The following is a 17,018-nucleotide window of genomic DNA, read 5'->3' on the forward strand; positions in this document are numbered from 1 at the left end:
TATATATTGAGTGTTACAATTTTAATACAGTTTTCCTTTCTTAAAATGTGTATATATATTTTGACTATATATATATATATATATATATATATATATAGAGAGAGAGAGAGAGAGAGAGAGAGAGAGAGAGAGAGCACATGTATGCATTTGTTCATTTCTTAAAATAATAAATCAATTCAGTTGCACTATAAGTTATATTAACTTACTGCTTGGTTGTCATAGGAAAAAAAATGATGGATTTGCTCTCTAAAAGTCTCCCACTTTGACAATTTTGATAATATTGTTAAAATTCTATTTAGCTTGGTAATATTTGTCATTCATATTTCATATAGTTGACATTACAAAGGGTAAAACTGTAAAAGCAACATTACCTGTAATTTCTCTTTTCGTTGGTAGAGCACTTGGACAGGAAGCACTTGTAAGGCCCATGTTAACTGGTGAAATTTCCTGCTCGCCACTATACACATCCAAAATACTTCCAGATAACTTCAGAGGAAGAAAGAAGGAAAGGTCAATTAAACCTTCTGTGGGCAATGATATATTTAGTTGTATATTTAAAATTTGCCACTTTAATAATAATTTGTAATATATAGCATTTTAATTTTAAATAACAGTGAGTTTGCATTGACTTTTTAAAATCAATGTGGGAAGCTTGTGAATATGTTGCAAAAAGCTATTTGTATTTTAAAAAAAGGATTTAGTTGACTCATGAAGGAAAATTCTGATTAATATTTACAGAGTTATGGAAGTTTGATCCAGCACATTACCTGGTTATAAATGAATAAGATTAAAAACATCATTGGGACAAAATCAATGCACATATTAGCAAAGCTGGAAAGTTCATTGCATGTCATAAATTAGATATAATGGCTGAACATTTTGGAAGCCTTCTTAACACCACCAGTGCTACCAGCAACTCACAGTCAAGAGGTGTTTTACACTGCTAATTAAGTGAGAAACTTCTTTCCTGTCCGGAAGGCATAGTTTTTTTCATTGTACACTTAATGTTCTAGATTACTATAAATATTCCAGCTGGTAGCCAAAAGTAGTCTAAAACTTCTTTTTCTTCTAGTGGATATAGGGTACATCCAATTATTCCCATAGTAACACCACAATTCTTAAAGTGCTGTTGGGAACAATTTGTACAGAAAGCTAAGATGCTTTAAACAAAATGCAAAATTATACAAATTTATTTTTTAATGTGCTTATTGATTTATCTCCTAAGAAAATTTAATTTAAATAATATTCATAATTCAAGTTAATATTCATTATTTCAGAACAAACTATATTTAAAATGTATGTATGAATTGAACATTTGAAATATTTGTATCCTAAGTATCTTTATTTCATTTCTGGGTAATAAACCAGGTAATGAATAAGTAGTAACTTTTTTCTTTTCTGAAGGACCAGAAACAATACAAATAATCAAACAAAGCTGTAACCAGATTATTGCTGAGACTCTAATTCCTTATTCCCACTTTTTATAAAACTCCAATTCAAACTGAGGAAATTTTTTTTTGATACTTACACAGTCAGACTGGAAACAAATGTGAGGAAAGAACATAGGATCAAAATAAATTTCTTACATAATATCCATTAAACTATATGTAATAATTATTGTATATTTCTGAGGGGAAAAAATGCTTAAAAGTACAGTGGAAATCAGGTCAATATATAAGGGCATGTGCATATCAATGGAGATATTATAGAATGCATATGGTATTCTGATGTATATTTTCAATTATTGGTTTTTTTCATTATGTATTCTTATTAGGGCTCCTCATCTTTATTTTATATAAACTCATTGTTTTGAAATGTATTTTCACTCATGGATCTTGGAAGGTAGATACTTAAGTGGGGAATTTATTTCTTCTTAATTTCCTCATTTGAAAAATAGGGACAAAGTTGATCAAATTGGATAGAGTATTAGTATCAGAACAATAAAAGTAGGAAGAAATCCGAAAGCAGGTATTTCCCTACTGTATGAGTCATTTAGTCATATTTGTAAAAGTAAAAGTTTCCAAGATATTTTTTGAAAACCCCGTTGGTGATGAGCTGCAGCATCGCCAGCCTGAACTGTGCATCTCCACAGTGCCTTTGAGAAGCATAACGGTCATGCTGAACAAAAGACAGGAAGTGGGGGGAAGAAGGGGAAGGAACTAGGAGAGGGCACTTCTCTCTGAAGAGCTGGAATTCAGATGGATTTCAATGCAGCAGTGGCAAACTGCAGACATGTTTAAGAAGAAAAGAGCCATATTACTTATACACTGTAGGAATAAAGTGATAGTTTCCTAGATATTACATTTTGCTGGGTCCAATATTACCCGGTCAAACTATACTCAAAGTGTTTTTCCTTAGAAATGGGGCTGGATTCTGTTAATGAATCTAATCCTGCTTAAGCATAGGTATATTACATCTTCTCCTGACCTTGGTTATTGTCTAATTTATGCCCTAAAGCACAATGATTAATATCCTATTTAATTTTATGCTGTAGGTACTACTCTATTTCATGTAAATGGCTAATCACTTTTTGAATATCATTAGACAATTGGTTTCAATTTCAAAGTATAATACACTTCATGTGATCTAAAGTGCCTTTTCTCCATTAAAAGATATGAGTACAATGTTAGTGAAAATTTAAAGATTACATACACATCTGAAAGGGCTTACAAAGCAAAATTATATCTACTTTTCTCAAAGGTATAATTCACTGAGGTAATGAGGTTTAAATGTTGACTTTATTTTGCATATTAGTTGGCAAATTGTTAGATATTTTATGAAGAAATATTTATGATTCTGGTTAAAAACAGATTATTTTTGTCAGTAAAGCCAAACCTTTAACATGACAATAAGAGAACATATTATTATGAACACAAACTCATAAAATTGAAAGATATATAATAAAGAATTTATCATAAAATCTTTTCAACAAGATAGAAAATGCGGCTTGACACAATATTTCCTACTGGTAAAAAAAAAAAAATGCAAACTCCTTATTTAAAAAGTTGCCTTGAGGTGAGAAGTAATTAACAGTGGTTCATGTTTTCTGACGTTCTCCACCCTAGATTTTAATCACCTTTCCACTGCTAACATCATAGAGATCGAAAAGGACTGGACCTGATTTTCTCACCTATACACTGCCTTTCACAATAGCCAATATTCCCTGAAGAAAACAAGCTCACAGGTCAAAGTATTAAAACACTTGAGTAAAACAACTATATCAAAATAAAACAACATGCAGTGTTGGAAATAACATCAAAAGCAAAAATAAAAATAAATAAATATCACATGAAACTAACTTTCTTAAATTAACCATGCACATTTGTAAAGGAATAAAGGTAGATATTTATAATAAATTATAAGAACACATAAATGTAAAAATGGTCAAAGTGATTAAGCAGAAATCAGAGGTATGAAAATGCAATACTTGAAAAAAATCTGAAGAATGAAAAAATAGCATAATTGATACACTGAGAAGGGAATAAAGGAATTGGTAAATTATAAAACCAAATTAATGTCTCAGCAGTATGAAGAAATGGACGAAGAACTAGAATATGTAAAAGAAAATCTAATCAGTATGGAATAGAATTATTAGATCTAAAAAACAGATATTAGCAGTCTCAGATAGAAAAAAAAATTGGATGAAATAAATATTTTAAGAAATAATGGAAAGGCATTTTCTAGAATTGACACTAAATAAAAGACTAAAGTCTTTTACTTATTTAATCTTGTTTTATCATTATTTTTTAATTTAAAAATCAAAGGGCTTATAGAATTCCAAAGAAAAAAGATTGGGAAAAGCTACACTCAGACACATTATATTAAAATTTAAGAACACACAATGATAAAGAGAGAAATCTAAAAGCCTAAATAGAGAAAGAGAAGATTATGTCTAAAACAACAAGAATCTGATTAACAAAAAATTTTTCAAGTCAAAATTGGATGAAAAATAAAGTGAATCAGTGTTTTTTAAATATTGAAAGAAGTTAAAACATGGTTTTATATCCAGTCCAAATGTCATCCACATATTAGACCATGATAATATTCTCAGAGGTATAAAATACTTAAGAATGTTTACCCAAAAAGACTAACACTGAAAGCAGTTTTGGATGAAGTACCTAAAAAGAAGGAGATATTTAAAGGATATGCCTCCAAAATACGGAATAAAATGATCAAATATCTTGGTAAAGCAGTTTGGGTATAAATAAAAAGATGAGAGGGAACAAAGTCAAAGATGAAGTGAAATATATAACCATATAAATCAGGAATAAGTCTAGGTAATATCAGTATGTTTGAGGTAGTAAAGAACCTAAAGGAATGAAAGTGGTTTAAAAAAAGTACTAAATAAAAACAAATTATGGGACACTTTAATAATAAATTAACATGAGAGAAATAGGTGAAAATATGTCAATAATACTAATCAATATAAATAGGTCAGACTCCTCAGCTAAAAAGTTGACAGTTTGGACAAGAACACAGTATTTAGATATATGTAGCTTACAAGAGACACAACTCCATAATAAAAGAACACACAAAGCTTAAAAGTTAACGGGTGGCAAAAGATATATCCAGCAAATGATAACCATTAGAAAACTGATGTGACTGTTAATATCACAGAAAATAGGTTTCAAAATTAGAAAAAAGTATTTGGGATAGAGAGAGTCACTATATAATAATCAAGAGTTCAATTCTTCAAAAAGGTGTAGCAGTTATAAGCATGCATGCACCTAATAAAATAACTTCAAAATGTGTGAAACAAAATGATTTGAACTACAGTGAGAAATTAATAAATCTGCTAATGTAATGGGAAATGTCAACCTTTCTTCTCATTTTTGAAAAGTCAAACAGACAAAAAGAAAAATCACCAATGTTATGCAAGATTTGAACACTAAAACTAAAAGCTCATCCTAATAGGTATATAGTTCTACGTCCCAAAATTAGAGAATACACAATTTTCTTGAGTATACATGGAATGTAAATAAATATGCATTATGAAGTTAGCCTTCAAAAGAAACCTTCAACACATTTCTTACAGCCCCTAATTTCCAAATTATTTGGAAATTTTTAAATAATTCAAGGGTAAAGAAAAATGCTATATTTAAAAATAAATAAATGCTAGAATTTAAAAATAAATGAAAGATACCATTGAAAACACACATAAAGCAACGTCTGGGATATGGCAAAACAATGCTTTAAAGGAATTATAATAAAGAAAATTTATAACCTTAAATAATATGAGAAAAATAGATAAAGTTTTGATATTTGATAAATTAAGTATCATTCTCAAGAAGCTATAAAAATAACCAAAAAGCCAAAAGAAGGTAGGACAGACGGTAAGAGCATAAATCCATGAAAGAATAAAAAACAAATAATATGAGAAGATTCACAAGGCAAAAGTTGTTTATTCTTTTTTTTTTTTTTTTTTTTAGCTAAGCCATCCTGCCACCTGTTGGCAGCTCAGCTCGGGCTGGGAATCGAACTGGCGACCCTGTTGCTCAGAGCTTGCACTCTTTAGTGAGCTCTTAACCAACTGAGCCACTCGGCTAGCCCCTGTTAATTTTTTAATTAACAAGATTGACATGGTTCTGGCAAGGTTGATTTAAAAAAAAATAAGAGTAGGGCCGGCCGACTGGCGCGATGGTTAAGAACTGGCTTGGGACACCAGAGGGCCCCGGTTCGGATCCCACATATGAGGGCCAGTGACACTGCCCTCCACAGCTAAGATGCTGAACAACAGCTCAACCTGGAGCTTGGCTGTCATGAGTCGCTGGCGACGGCGTCGTAGGCTGCAGCCCCTGTGGAAGTGGGTTGCCATGGGCTATACCGTGTGTAGCCAGCAGCCAGCGTGAGTCGCCAGCAGCCAACGTGAGCAGCCAGCAGCCGCAATGAGCGGGCTTGAGCGGCCGTCCTGAAGCCGGCGACTGATCTTCCTCACCCGGGAAGAGCGCAGTGATGGTGCCAACTTGGGCCAGTGAAGCAACAGCCTCCACAACTAGACTGAAGAACAAAACGACAGCAACTTGTCTGTTTCCCTTCCTCCAATTCCCCAGCACTGTTCCCATTCCCCCAATTCCCCAATAAAAAAATCTTTAAAAAAATAAAAAGTATAAGAGTAATTAATAATTTAAGTGAAAGGAAGATATAACTAGAGTACAAGTTGAGACTTAAATGATGTTTTTCCTCCCTAGATCAGGAACAAGAATGCCTGCTTTCATCACTTTTATTCAACATAGAAATGGAAGTTCTAGCCAAAGAGATTAGGCAAGGAAAAGTAAGAAAAGTCATCCAAATTGGAAAAGAGTACGTAAAATGATCTTTGCTCTTAGATGACAAGAGCTTGTTTTAGAAAATCCTGTGATTACACATGCACGCATGAGTGTACGCACACCACTATTAGAGCTAATATATGAATTCAGCAAAGTTGCAGGATACAAACCAACACGCAAAAGTCAGTTATATCTTTATACACTAACAATGAACAGTCTGAAAAGGAAATTAAGACACAAATTCCATTTACAATAACATCAAAAGAATAAAATACTTAGTAATAAATTTACCCAAGGAGGCAAAAGACTTATACATTGAAAACTAAAAAATATTGCTGAAAGAAATTAAAGAAGACATCACTAAATGGAAAGATGTCCCATATTAATTGATGAGAAGACTTAATCTCATTAAATGACAATAGTACCCAAAGTGATAAACAGATTCAATTCAATGATATATCTGATAAAGGGTTAATGCCCAAAATTTATAAAACACTCATTCAACTCAACACCCAAAAAACAAACAACCCAATTAAATCATTGACAAATATGTTCTCCCATTCAATAGGCTGCCTTTATGTTTTATTGATGTTTTCCTTCTCTGTGAAAAAACTTTTAAGTTTGATTCTTAATTTTTTATTTTATTAAGATGTTAATTTTTTATTTTACTTCCCTTGCCTGAGGGGATATAGCAGTACAAATATTACTCAGGGTAATGTCTGCAAATTTACACCCTATATTTTCATCTAGGGGTTTTATGGTTTCAGTTCTTACATTTAAGTCTTTAATCCATTTTGAATTTGTTCGTGTATATGGCGTAAGGAGGTGGTCCAGTTTCATTCTTTTGCATGTGTCAGACCAATCTTCCCAGCACCATTTATTAAATAGACTGTCTTTACCCCAATGTAAATTCTTCCTTCCTTTGTCATAGATTAAATGATCATATATGGATGGGTTTATTTCTGGGCTCTCTATTCTGTTCCATTGATCTATGTGTCTGTTCTTATGCCAGTACCATACTGTTTCAATTACTATAGACTTGTAGTATGATTTGATATCGGATAGCATGAAACCTCCCACTTTGTTCTTATTTCTCAAGATTGCCATAGCTATTCGGGGTCTTTTATGGTTCCATATAAGTTTTAGGATAATATGTTCTATTTCTGAGAAAAATGTAATTGGTAGTTTGATGGGAATTGCGTGGAATCTATACATTGTCTTAGGAAGTATTGACAGTTTAACTATATTAATTCTTCCTATCCATGAACATGGTATGTGTTCCCATTTATTTGTATCTTCTTTGCTGTCTCTCTTTAGTGTCTTATAATTTTCTGAGTATGGGTTTTTTACTTTTTTGGTTAAATTTATTCCTAGATATTTTATTGGTTTTGAAGCAATTGTAAATGAGATTGATTTCTTGATTTCTTCTGATAGTTTATCGTTGTTGTATACAAATGCAACTGATTTCTGAATATTAATTTTATATCCTGCTACTTTACTAAATTCATTTATCAGTTCTAATAGTTTTTTGGTGGAGTCTTTGGGATTCTGTATATATTGGGTTATTGGAAAAGTCATGATGTATTTTGTCTATGTTTTTCAAAGGTCATTTATTTATATAAAGAACAAAGATCAAGCAGTGATATATTGCCCGTTTTGTTTGATAACCTTTTGCCATCTTTCAGTGAGCTTCATAATTCCTTGTTCAAAGAAAGACCTGTCTTTATTTGCAAAAAACTGAACAAGGTGCTAATTTACAGCCTCATCTGAATTGAATGTTATACCACGCAAGGAGTTTTGAAGAGAACAAAACAAGTGGAAGTCTGATGGTGCAATGTCAGGCGAGTATGGTGGGTGTGGCAACACATCCCATCCAAGCTCCAGTAATTTTTGATGGGTGATCAAACTTGTGTGTGGTCTCGCATTGTCGCAATGGAACACAACTCCTTTACAATTAACAAGCTCTGGACATTTCTGGATGATGGATTCATTCAAACTGTCCAATTGCTAATGGTACACATTCGAATTGATTGTTTGGTTCCTTGGCAGGAGCTCGAAAAACATGACACCTTTAAAATCCCGCCAAACTGAGAGCATAACCTTCCTCTGATGAATGTCTGCTTTTGATGACATTTGAGGCAAATCTTCACGTCGGGACCAAGACCGATTGTGCACCACATTGTTGTAAACAATCCACTTCTCATCACCAGTTATCAGTCGCTTCAAAAAAGGATCGTTTTCCTCATGTTTAATGAGCATATTGCAGATGTTTATACACACCATCAAATGGACTTTTTTGAATTCATGCAGAACCCAAATATCGAGCTTGCTTACGTATCCCAGCTTCTTCAGGTGGTGGTCGTGAACACTTGAATGATGGATGTGCAATGTTTCTGCAATTTCTAGTGTCATGTAACATGGGTTTGACTCAATCAATGCCTTTATTTTGTCAACATCAACCTCGGTGGGCCTCCCTAACCGAGGAGTGTCGTTGAGATCAAAATCACCAGCACAGAATTTCATGAACCATCGTTGGCACTGACGTTCTTAAGCATTGTCACCATAAACTTTATGCAACTTTTCACAAGCTTGATGCGCATACTTTCCTTTATGGAAGTAAAACAGTAAAATATGGCAAAAATGCACAATTTAGTCTTCCATCTTCAACTTGTAAAATCTCCAAAACTCAACCAAATCGTTCAATTTTTTTTTAGAATGAAGCTAGAACTGTCAGCTGTCAAATGGCATAGCAATAACATAGATGCAAATGACTCTAGTACTTCCAAAAATGAACTAGCGCCATCTGTTGCAAACATGCATCATGACTTTTCCAACAACCCAATATATTATCATGTCATCTGCATATAATGACAGTTTTACCTCCTCCTTTCCAACTTGGATGCCTTTTATTTTATTTTCTTGTCTGATTGCTGTATTCTAGAAACTCCAGAACTATGTTGAATAAACATGGTGAAAGTGGGAAGCCTTGTCTTGTTCCCAGTCTTAAGGGGAAAGGTTTTAGCCTTTCCCTGTTGGGTACGATGTTAGCTATGGGCTTATCATATATGGCCTTTATATGATCCCTTTATTCCCGCTTTGCTATGAGTTTTTATCAGAAATGGCTGCTGAATTTTGTCAAATGCTTTTTCTGCATCTATTGATACGATCATATGATTTTTATTTTTCATTTTGTTAATGTGATGTATCATGTTAATTGATTTGTGGATATTGAACCATCTTGCATACCAGGAATGAATCCCACCTGATTGTAGTATATGATCTTTTTAATGTGTTGCTGAATCTGGTTTGCTATTATTTTGTTGGGGATTTTTGTGTCTATGTTCATCAGGGATATCGGCCTGTATTTTCTTTTTTTGTAATGTCTTTGCTTGATTTGGGGTTCAGACTAATAGTGACCTCATCAAATGTGCTTTGGAGCGTTCCCTCCTTCTATATTTTTGGAAAAGTTTGAGGAGATTAGGTGTTCATTCTTTTTTGAATGTCTTCTAAAATTCCTGTGAAGCCATCTGATCTAGGACTTTCATTTGTTGGGAGCTTGTTGATTGCTGATTCAATTTCTTCTGTAGTAATTGGTCTGTTCAGAGGTTCTATTTCTTCTTGATTCAGTCTTGGAAGATTATATGCTTCTAGAAATGTATCCATTTCTTCCATATTCTCTAATTTGTTGGCATATAGTTGCTCATAGTATTTTCTTAAAATTTTCTGTATTTCTGTGGTATCTGTTGTCAGTTCTCCTCTTTCATTTCTGATTTTATTAATTTGGGTCCTCTCTCTCTTTTTCTTGGTGAGTCTGGCTAAGGGTTTGTCGATTTTGTTTATCTTTTCAAAAAACCAACTCTTGGTTTCATTGATCTTTTGTGTTGTTTTTTTGGTCTCTATTTCATTTATTTCTGCTCTGATCTTTATTATTTCCTTCCTTGTACTTCCTTTGGATTTTTTTGCTATTCTTTTTCCAGTTCCCTTAGGCATAAAGATAGACTGTTGACTTGAGATTTTTCTTGTTTCTTTAGATAGGTCTGCATTGTTATGAATTTCCCTCTTAGAACTGCTTTTGCTGCATCTCATAAATTTAGGGTTGTTGTGTTTACATTTTCATTTGTCTCGAGGTATCTTTTGACTTCTTCCTTGATCTAATTTTTAACCCATTCGCTATTTAGTAACATGTTATTCACCCTCCATGTATTTCTGTGTTTCCAGATTTCTTCATATAATTGATTTCTTGTTTCATAGCATTGTGATTGGAGAAGATGCTTGATATGATTTCAATCTTCTTAAATTTATTGAGGCTTGTTTTGTGGCCTAGTATGTGATCTATCTTGGAAAATGTTCCATGTGTACTTGAGAAGACTGTATATTCTGTTGCTTTGGGGTGTAATGCTCTGAAAATATCAATTAAATCCAACTAGTCTAAAGTGTCATGTAAGGCCACTGTTTCTGTGTTGATTTTCTGTCTGGAGGATCTGTCCATTGGTGACATTGGGGTGTTGAAGTCCCCTACTACAATAGTGTTACTGTTGATCTCTGTCTTTATGTCTGTCAAAATCTGTTTTATATAATTAGGAGCTCCTATGTTGGTTACATAGATGTTTATTAGGGTTATGTCCTCTTGTTGGATCAATCCCTTTATTATTTTGAAGTGTCCTTCTTTGTCTTTTATTGTAGTCTTCATTTTAAAGTCTATTTTGTCCAAAATAAGTATTGCTACTCCTGCTTTTTTCTTGTTTCTGTTTGCATGAAGTATCTTATTCCAACACTTTACTTTCAGTCTGTGTGTGTCTTTTGATCTGAGATGAGTCTCTTGCAAACAGCATATGCATGGGTCCTGTTTTCTTATCCACTCAGTCATTCTATGTCTTTTGATCAGGGCATTTAGCCCATTCACATTTAAGGTGATTATTGATAGGTACATATTTATTGCCAATTTGTTGTTCGTATTTCTGGTCTTCCTTTGTTAGTGTGTTTTCCCCTTTTCTTCTGTTTAAAAAAGTCCTTTTAAAATTTCCTGCAATGCTGGTTTGGTGGTAATGAATTCCTTTAGCTTATTCTTTTCTGAGGAGCTCTTTATCTCGCTTTCAATTTTACATGATAGCCTTGCTGAGTAGAGCAGTCTTGGTTGTAGGCCTTTGTTTTTCATCACTTTGAATATTTCCTGCCATTCCCTTCTGGCCTGCAGTGTTTCTGTAGAAAAGACAGTTGATAGTTTTATAGTTCCTTTGTATGTAACCCACTGTCTTTCTCTTGCTGCTTTTAGGATTCTCTCTTTGTCTTTAACCTTTGTCATTTTAACTATAATGTGTCTTGGTGTGAGCCTATTTGGGTTCAGCTTGTTTGGAACGCTCTTCACTTCCTGGGCTTGTATATCAATTTCCTTCATCAAGGTAGGAAATTTTTCAGTCATTATTTCTTCAATACGTTCTCGATCTCTCGCGCCTTCTCTTCTCCTTCTGGTATTTCTATGATGCGAATGTTGTTGTGCTTCATGTTGCCCAACAGGTCTCTTAAACTATTTTCATTGTTTTTTATTCCTTTTTCTTTTTGTTGTTCCAATTGGATGATTTCTGCTAACCTGTCTTCTAAATCACTGATTCTGTCCTCTGCTTCATCTAATCTGCTGGTCACTCTTTCGAGTGTGTTTTTTATTTCGATTATTGTATTCTTTAATTCTGACTGGTTATTTTTATGATTTCTGTGTCCTCTTTTATGTTTGCTATCTCTCTGTGGAGCTTCTCACTAAGTTCCTTAAACATTCTTATCATCAGTGTTCTAAATGCGTCTCTGATAAGTTGGATACCTCTGTTTCATTTAGTTCCATTTCTAGAAGTTTCTTCTGATCTTTTATTTGGGATGTGTTTCTTTATTTCCTCATTCTGGCTGTAATTCTGTGATTGCTTCTGTGTATTAGGTAGATCACCTATGCCTCTTAGTCATTGCTGGGTGGTCTTATGTAGTATGCATCCTTTATATTCGGATTGCACAGTCTCCCTATTCTCCTGTCCCATGTGTTCCAGAGGTATTGCTGTTGAAGTTGATCTTTCATTGCTATTGGCTTGTCGGAGGGTGGGATTGACCCTCAGCCTGATTACCTGAGAGAATTAGCTCTGTTCATAGTGTATGAGCTGCTGTGTGGAGGTTGACCCCCTCAGAGGAAGTTTGGCCACTGTGGGCTTTTGTGCCTGTGGAAAATTTCCTTTGAGAGTGCCTTGTAAGTTCAACCAGGTTTGGTCTAACACTGGCCTCTGCATGTATTGGTTCTGGTTTCTCTTGGGCAGGGCTCCCTCTCAGAGCTGTTTCAGTCCTGTCTGTTACTGGCCTGTGGCTACCTGGTAGGTGCCTCAAGGCTGTATGTGGTTGGCTGTTGCCCATGCTGGACTTGGGTCATGTGAGGATGGTCTCTGTATGAACTGAAGCTGGCTACCACCAATATTGATCCTGAGACAGTTAAGCTAAAGGCCTAAGGCCCATAGGCCTGTTGCTACCTGTCAGTTGCCCGTAAGGCCCAGCTATTGAATGAGGCATTTTAGCAGTGTGTGTCTCGCTATTTGACCCAGTGTTGAGGGTACCCTCGGGGATGTGGCACTAGCTGGGTGGGATGGAGTTCATGTGAGTTACAAGATGTGATTGGTGGTTTTTAAGACATTAATGCAGATTCAGGTCTTACTTATGCCAATATCTGGCCTGTGACCCCCTTGTATATCTTCCCAAGGGCACTACAGCCAGCCTCCACCTCATGCTCACAAATTCCCAAAAGCTGCTCCTGAGTGGCTGTGGAACAGGTATGTGGTCACTGAACACCACTAAAATGACCCCAGGGTTCTACAGATCATGTGCTGTTGTAAAAAACATTTTCCACAGTTTGTGGGGGTGGGGCCAGTCACCCAGGCACCCAGAGTGCCCCTGGCAAAGCAGCTGTAGGGGCAAGGTGGTGTTACAGGTGGATAAAGGTTGTGGTCAGTGGTTTCTACAAATTCAGTGTAGTCTCAGCTCCTGAACCAGTGCTAAGCCCATATCCACTTCATAAAACAAGAAGTAAAGCAAGGCAAACCAACAACACCAAGAGCCAAGTACACTCCCACAAAAACATGACAAACAATGATCAGACAGGAGAAACAAAAATATATGAAAGAAACAAAAACACAAACATAAAAATAGCATAACAAGACAGAAAAACTGTAACCTAAGCAATAACCTGACAAACGAACCCAAGAAAGAACAACAAAAAGTAAAGAGATGAAATAAAAAGCAGAAAAAGATACAAAAAGATGAAAGAGAAAGAAAAGAAAGGAGAAGAAAAAAGAGGGGGAAAAATAAGAATAAATAAATAAATAAAGCTCTCCACCCACTTTAATCTGCAGACCGCTTACTCAGCAATAGAGGGTCTCCGGGCAAATCAGCACCAGCTGTGTTTGTGGGAAGCGCCCAGCATGTCATGGGCCTGCCTCCCTCTCAGGCTTGCAGTGAGCTGCCTGCAATTGGCTGCCATCGGCTCACCACCTAAAAGTCCCACAGTTTGCTGCGGGTTGTCCACTGCTGCAAAAACCCTCTGTGACCTGTGGATGTGGGTACCAGGCACCAGGGTCTCAGGGTGCCCCTGGCAAGGCAGCTCTAGGTGGACTGGGCAGGCCCGCAAGGCACCATGGGGTGTGATCAGTGGCCCCCACCAAGTCAGAGCAGCATGCACTCCTGCACCAGCAACTAGCCCGCACAAATGCACCAGGAAAGCCCCGGCAGGATCATAGCTGCCGACCCAACATTCCCAGGAAAGCTCCCAGTCTCAGCCTGTCCCAGTCAGCAGCTTGTAGATTAGGCAGAGCAGCCCGACAGCCAGTCACCACCCTGGCAACTCTGCACATGCAGTGTGGAGACCAAGGACCCATGGCAGCTTGTGCAGGCCCTCCCAAGTCTCAACCTGCAGCCTGTTTGAACAGTTGTGCACCCTTGAGTCAGGCCTCTCCCTGGCACTGCTGCACAAGCCTTGCGCAGAGCTGGGACCCAAGGCAGCTCACACACACACACACACACACACACACACACACACACACACGCCTGTGCTGATTCCACAATGAGATCCTGAACCTGGCCCTCTGTGGGAGGAGGGCTCAACTCTGAAAAAATGGCGCCCTCCTTTAGGCTACTTGTGTACAACCTCCATACAAGGGGAACAATGGCCCCCAACCTCCAGCTCCCACACCAAAAGTATTCAGTTCAGTCCTTCCCTGCGGCCTCCTGGATCCCTGCTCAGGGAGCCACTTCCTCCTCCAGGGACTGGGCTAGTGCTCGCCAGTGAGTGAGTCCATGTGCTGGCTCCACAGGGGGGCATCTGGGTCTTCAGCCACCCACCATCCCACTGAGTTGAGCAAAGAGAGTTCTCACCAGTTTTTACTGCCAGCCATCATGGAATTCCTCCTCCCAGCAAAGTAACTCTGAACTGGGGAGCCCAGAGTGGGGCCAGAGCGTCCCTCCCCCAACAGGAGAAGCCTCTCCACCACTGAGGTGTTTCTCACAGGGTTCGCCATCTCTCCATGGGCCTGGAGACAGCCTCACATCTCTGCCTCTCCTACCAGCCTTGATGTGGCTTCTTCTTGAAATCCTTAGTTTAGAGCCTCTGTTCATCTAATGTTCAGGTGACTTCTGAGATTGAATGTTGTATAAATTACTTGTAATTTTGGTGTAATCCTCGGAGGCAGTTGGCACAGCGCCTGTCTATTCCTCCATCTTTCTTGAGTTTTCGTTTTTTCAAAAAATGAAAAATACATACTAAAATTCATATGGAATCTCAAGGGCCCCCAAATACCAAAAACAATCTTGGAAAAAAACCCCACAAAGTTGGAGGACTTCCACTTACAGATTTCAAAACTTACAATAAAGCGACAGTAATCAAAACAGTGTGGCAAAAAGACAGACAAATAGAACAATGGAGCGGAATAGAAAGCCCAGAAATAAACCTTCAAATATACAGTCAAATGATTTGACAATGGTGCCAAGACCATTCAGTGGAAAAGGACAGTCTTTTTAACCAATGGTGTTGGGAAAACTAGATATGCACATACAAAAGAATGAACTCAGACCCTTATCTTACACAATATACAAAAATTAATTCAAAATGGATTAAAAAATTAAACATAAGAGGTAAGACTATGGAACTCCTAGAAAAAAACATAGAGGAAAATCTTCATGATACTGGGTTCAGTGATCATGTTTTAGATATGATACCAAAATCACAGGCAACCAAAAAACAGAAAAAATGAACTTCATCAAAATTTAAATCTTTGTACATCAAATGACATTATCAAGAGAGTGGGAAAAACAACCTATAGAATGGGAGAAACTATTTGCAAATTATATATCTAAGAGACTAATATGCAGACTATATTCTTAAACACTCCTACAACTCAAAACCAGCCCAATTAAAAAACAGGCAACGGACTTGAATAGACATTTCTTAAAAGAAAATATACAAATCGCAAATAAGCACATGAAAAGATACTCAACATCACCAGTCATTAAGAAACAGCCACAGTGAGGTACCACTTCAAAACCACAATGAGATACCACTTCACACTCATAAAGATGACTATTATCAAAAGAAAAGAAAATAACAACAGTTGGTGAGGATGTTGAGAAATTGCAGCCCTGATGCATTGTCATTGGGAAGAATGAAATGATGTAGCCATTATAGAAAACAGAGTGTCAGTTTCTCAAAAAGTTATAGAATTATCATATGACCAGCAATTCCACTTCTAGGTATATACCAAAGAGAATTAAAAGCAGAGACTAAAACACATATTTACACATCAATGTTCATGCCATCATTGTTCACAGTAGCCAAACAAACTAAATGTGCATTAATAGATGAATGAATAAATAATATGTGGCATTTACAAGGTGTGATCAAACAATATGGTGAATGTTTAAATTTAAACTAAATTTTTTACAGTGAAAGACACATTGCCATTTATCCCCCTCAAAATACTCCCCTCGCTTCGAACACACTTATCCCATCATTCTTACCACTTTCTGAAGTAGTTCTGGAAGTCCTCTTTCATGGGTGTCATTAGTTGCTCTGTCGTGGCTGCCTTGATATTCAAAATCATTTTGACTTTGGGGAAAAGCCAGAGGTTGCAAGGTGCCAGATCCAGTGAATAAGGTGGATGAGGACACACCGTAATGTTTTTATTGGACAGAAATTGCCATTTACCAGAAGTGATGTGTGACATGAAGCATTGTCATGATGGAGGATGATTGACAGCACACTTTAAAACACACTTTCTCTCAACCATAGCTCATACCAGACTGACTGCACCGAACAAGTTGAAACTTGTCATACACTGTTGCTAAGGTTCGACATGCCGCTACTTGTATTGAAGATTCCTGCCTTTCCATTGGATTGCACATGGCAGCAGCATTCACCATATTTTGTGATGACAATGGAAAGGCTCTGTGTCACACATCGCTTCTGGTATGACAATTTCTGTCCAATAAAAACATTATGTTGTGCCCTCATCCACCTTATTCACCAGATCTGGCACCGTGCGACTTCTGCCTCTTCGCCAAAGACAAAATGACCATGAAAGGTACCGTATTTGCCGGCGTATAAGGCGACTGGGCGTATAAGACGACCCCCTAACATTTCCATTCAAAATACAGAGTTTGTTATATACTCGCCGTATAAGACTACCCCCTCTTCCGCACACCTTCCACACACCAAATAAAAGGTAAAACAATATCAGATTT

The 17,018-nt window shown here is 36.6% G+C and overlaps 1 protein-coding gene across 7 annotated transcripts in view; it reads right to left on the bottom strand.

Annotated features, from left to right (window-relative positions):
* The window catches only part of TFEC (transcription factor EC), a 163,123-nt gene that overhangs the window by 16,207 nt on the left and 129,898 nt on the right, over window positions 1-17,018 (bottom strand). For all 7 annotated transcript variants that reach the window (XM_019654755.1, XM_019654750.1, XM_019654751.1 and 4 more), the window contains one exon: window positions 372-486. In XM_019654755.1, the coding sequence (XP_019510300.1) occupies window positions 372-486 (115 nt within the window). The remainder of the gene's footprint in view (window positions 1-371; window positions 487-17,018) is intronic.

This window comes from Hipposideros armiger, unplaced genomic scaffold (assembly GCF_001890085.2).
Source record: "Hipposideros armiger isolate ML-2016 unplaced genomic scaffold, ASM189008v1 scaffold_230, whole genome shotgun sequence".
Classification (NCBI taxonomy): Eukaryota; Metazoa; Chordata; class Mammalia; order Chiroptera; family Hipposideridae; genus Hipposideros; species Hipposideros armiger.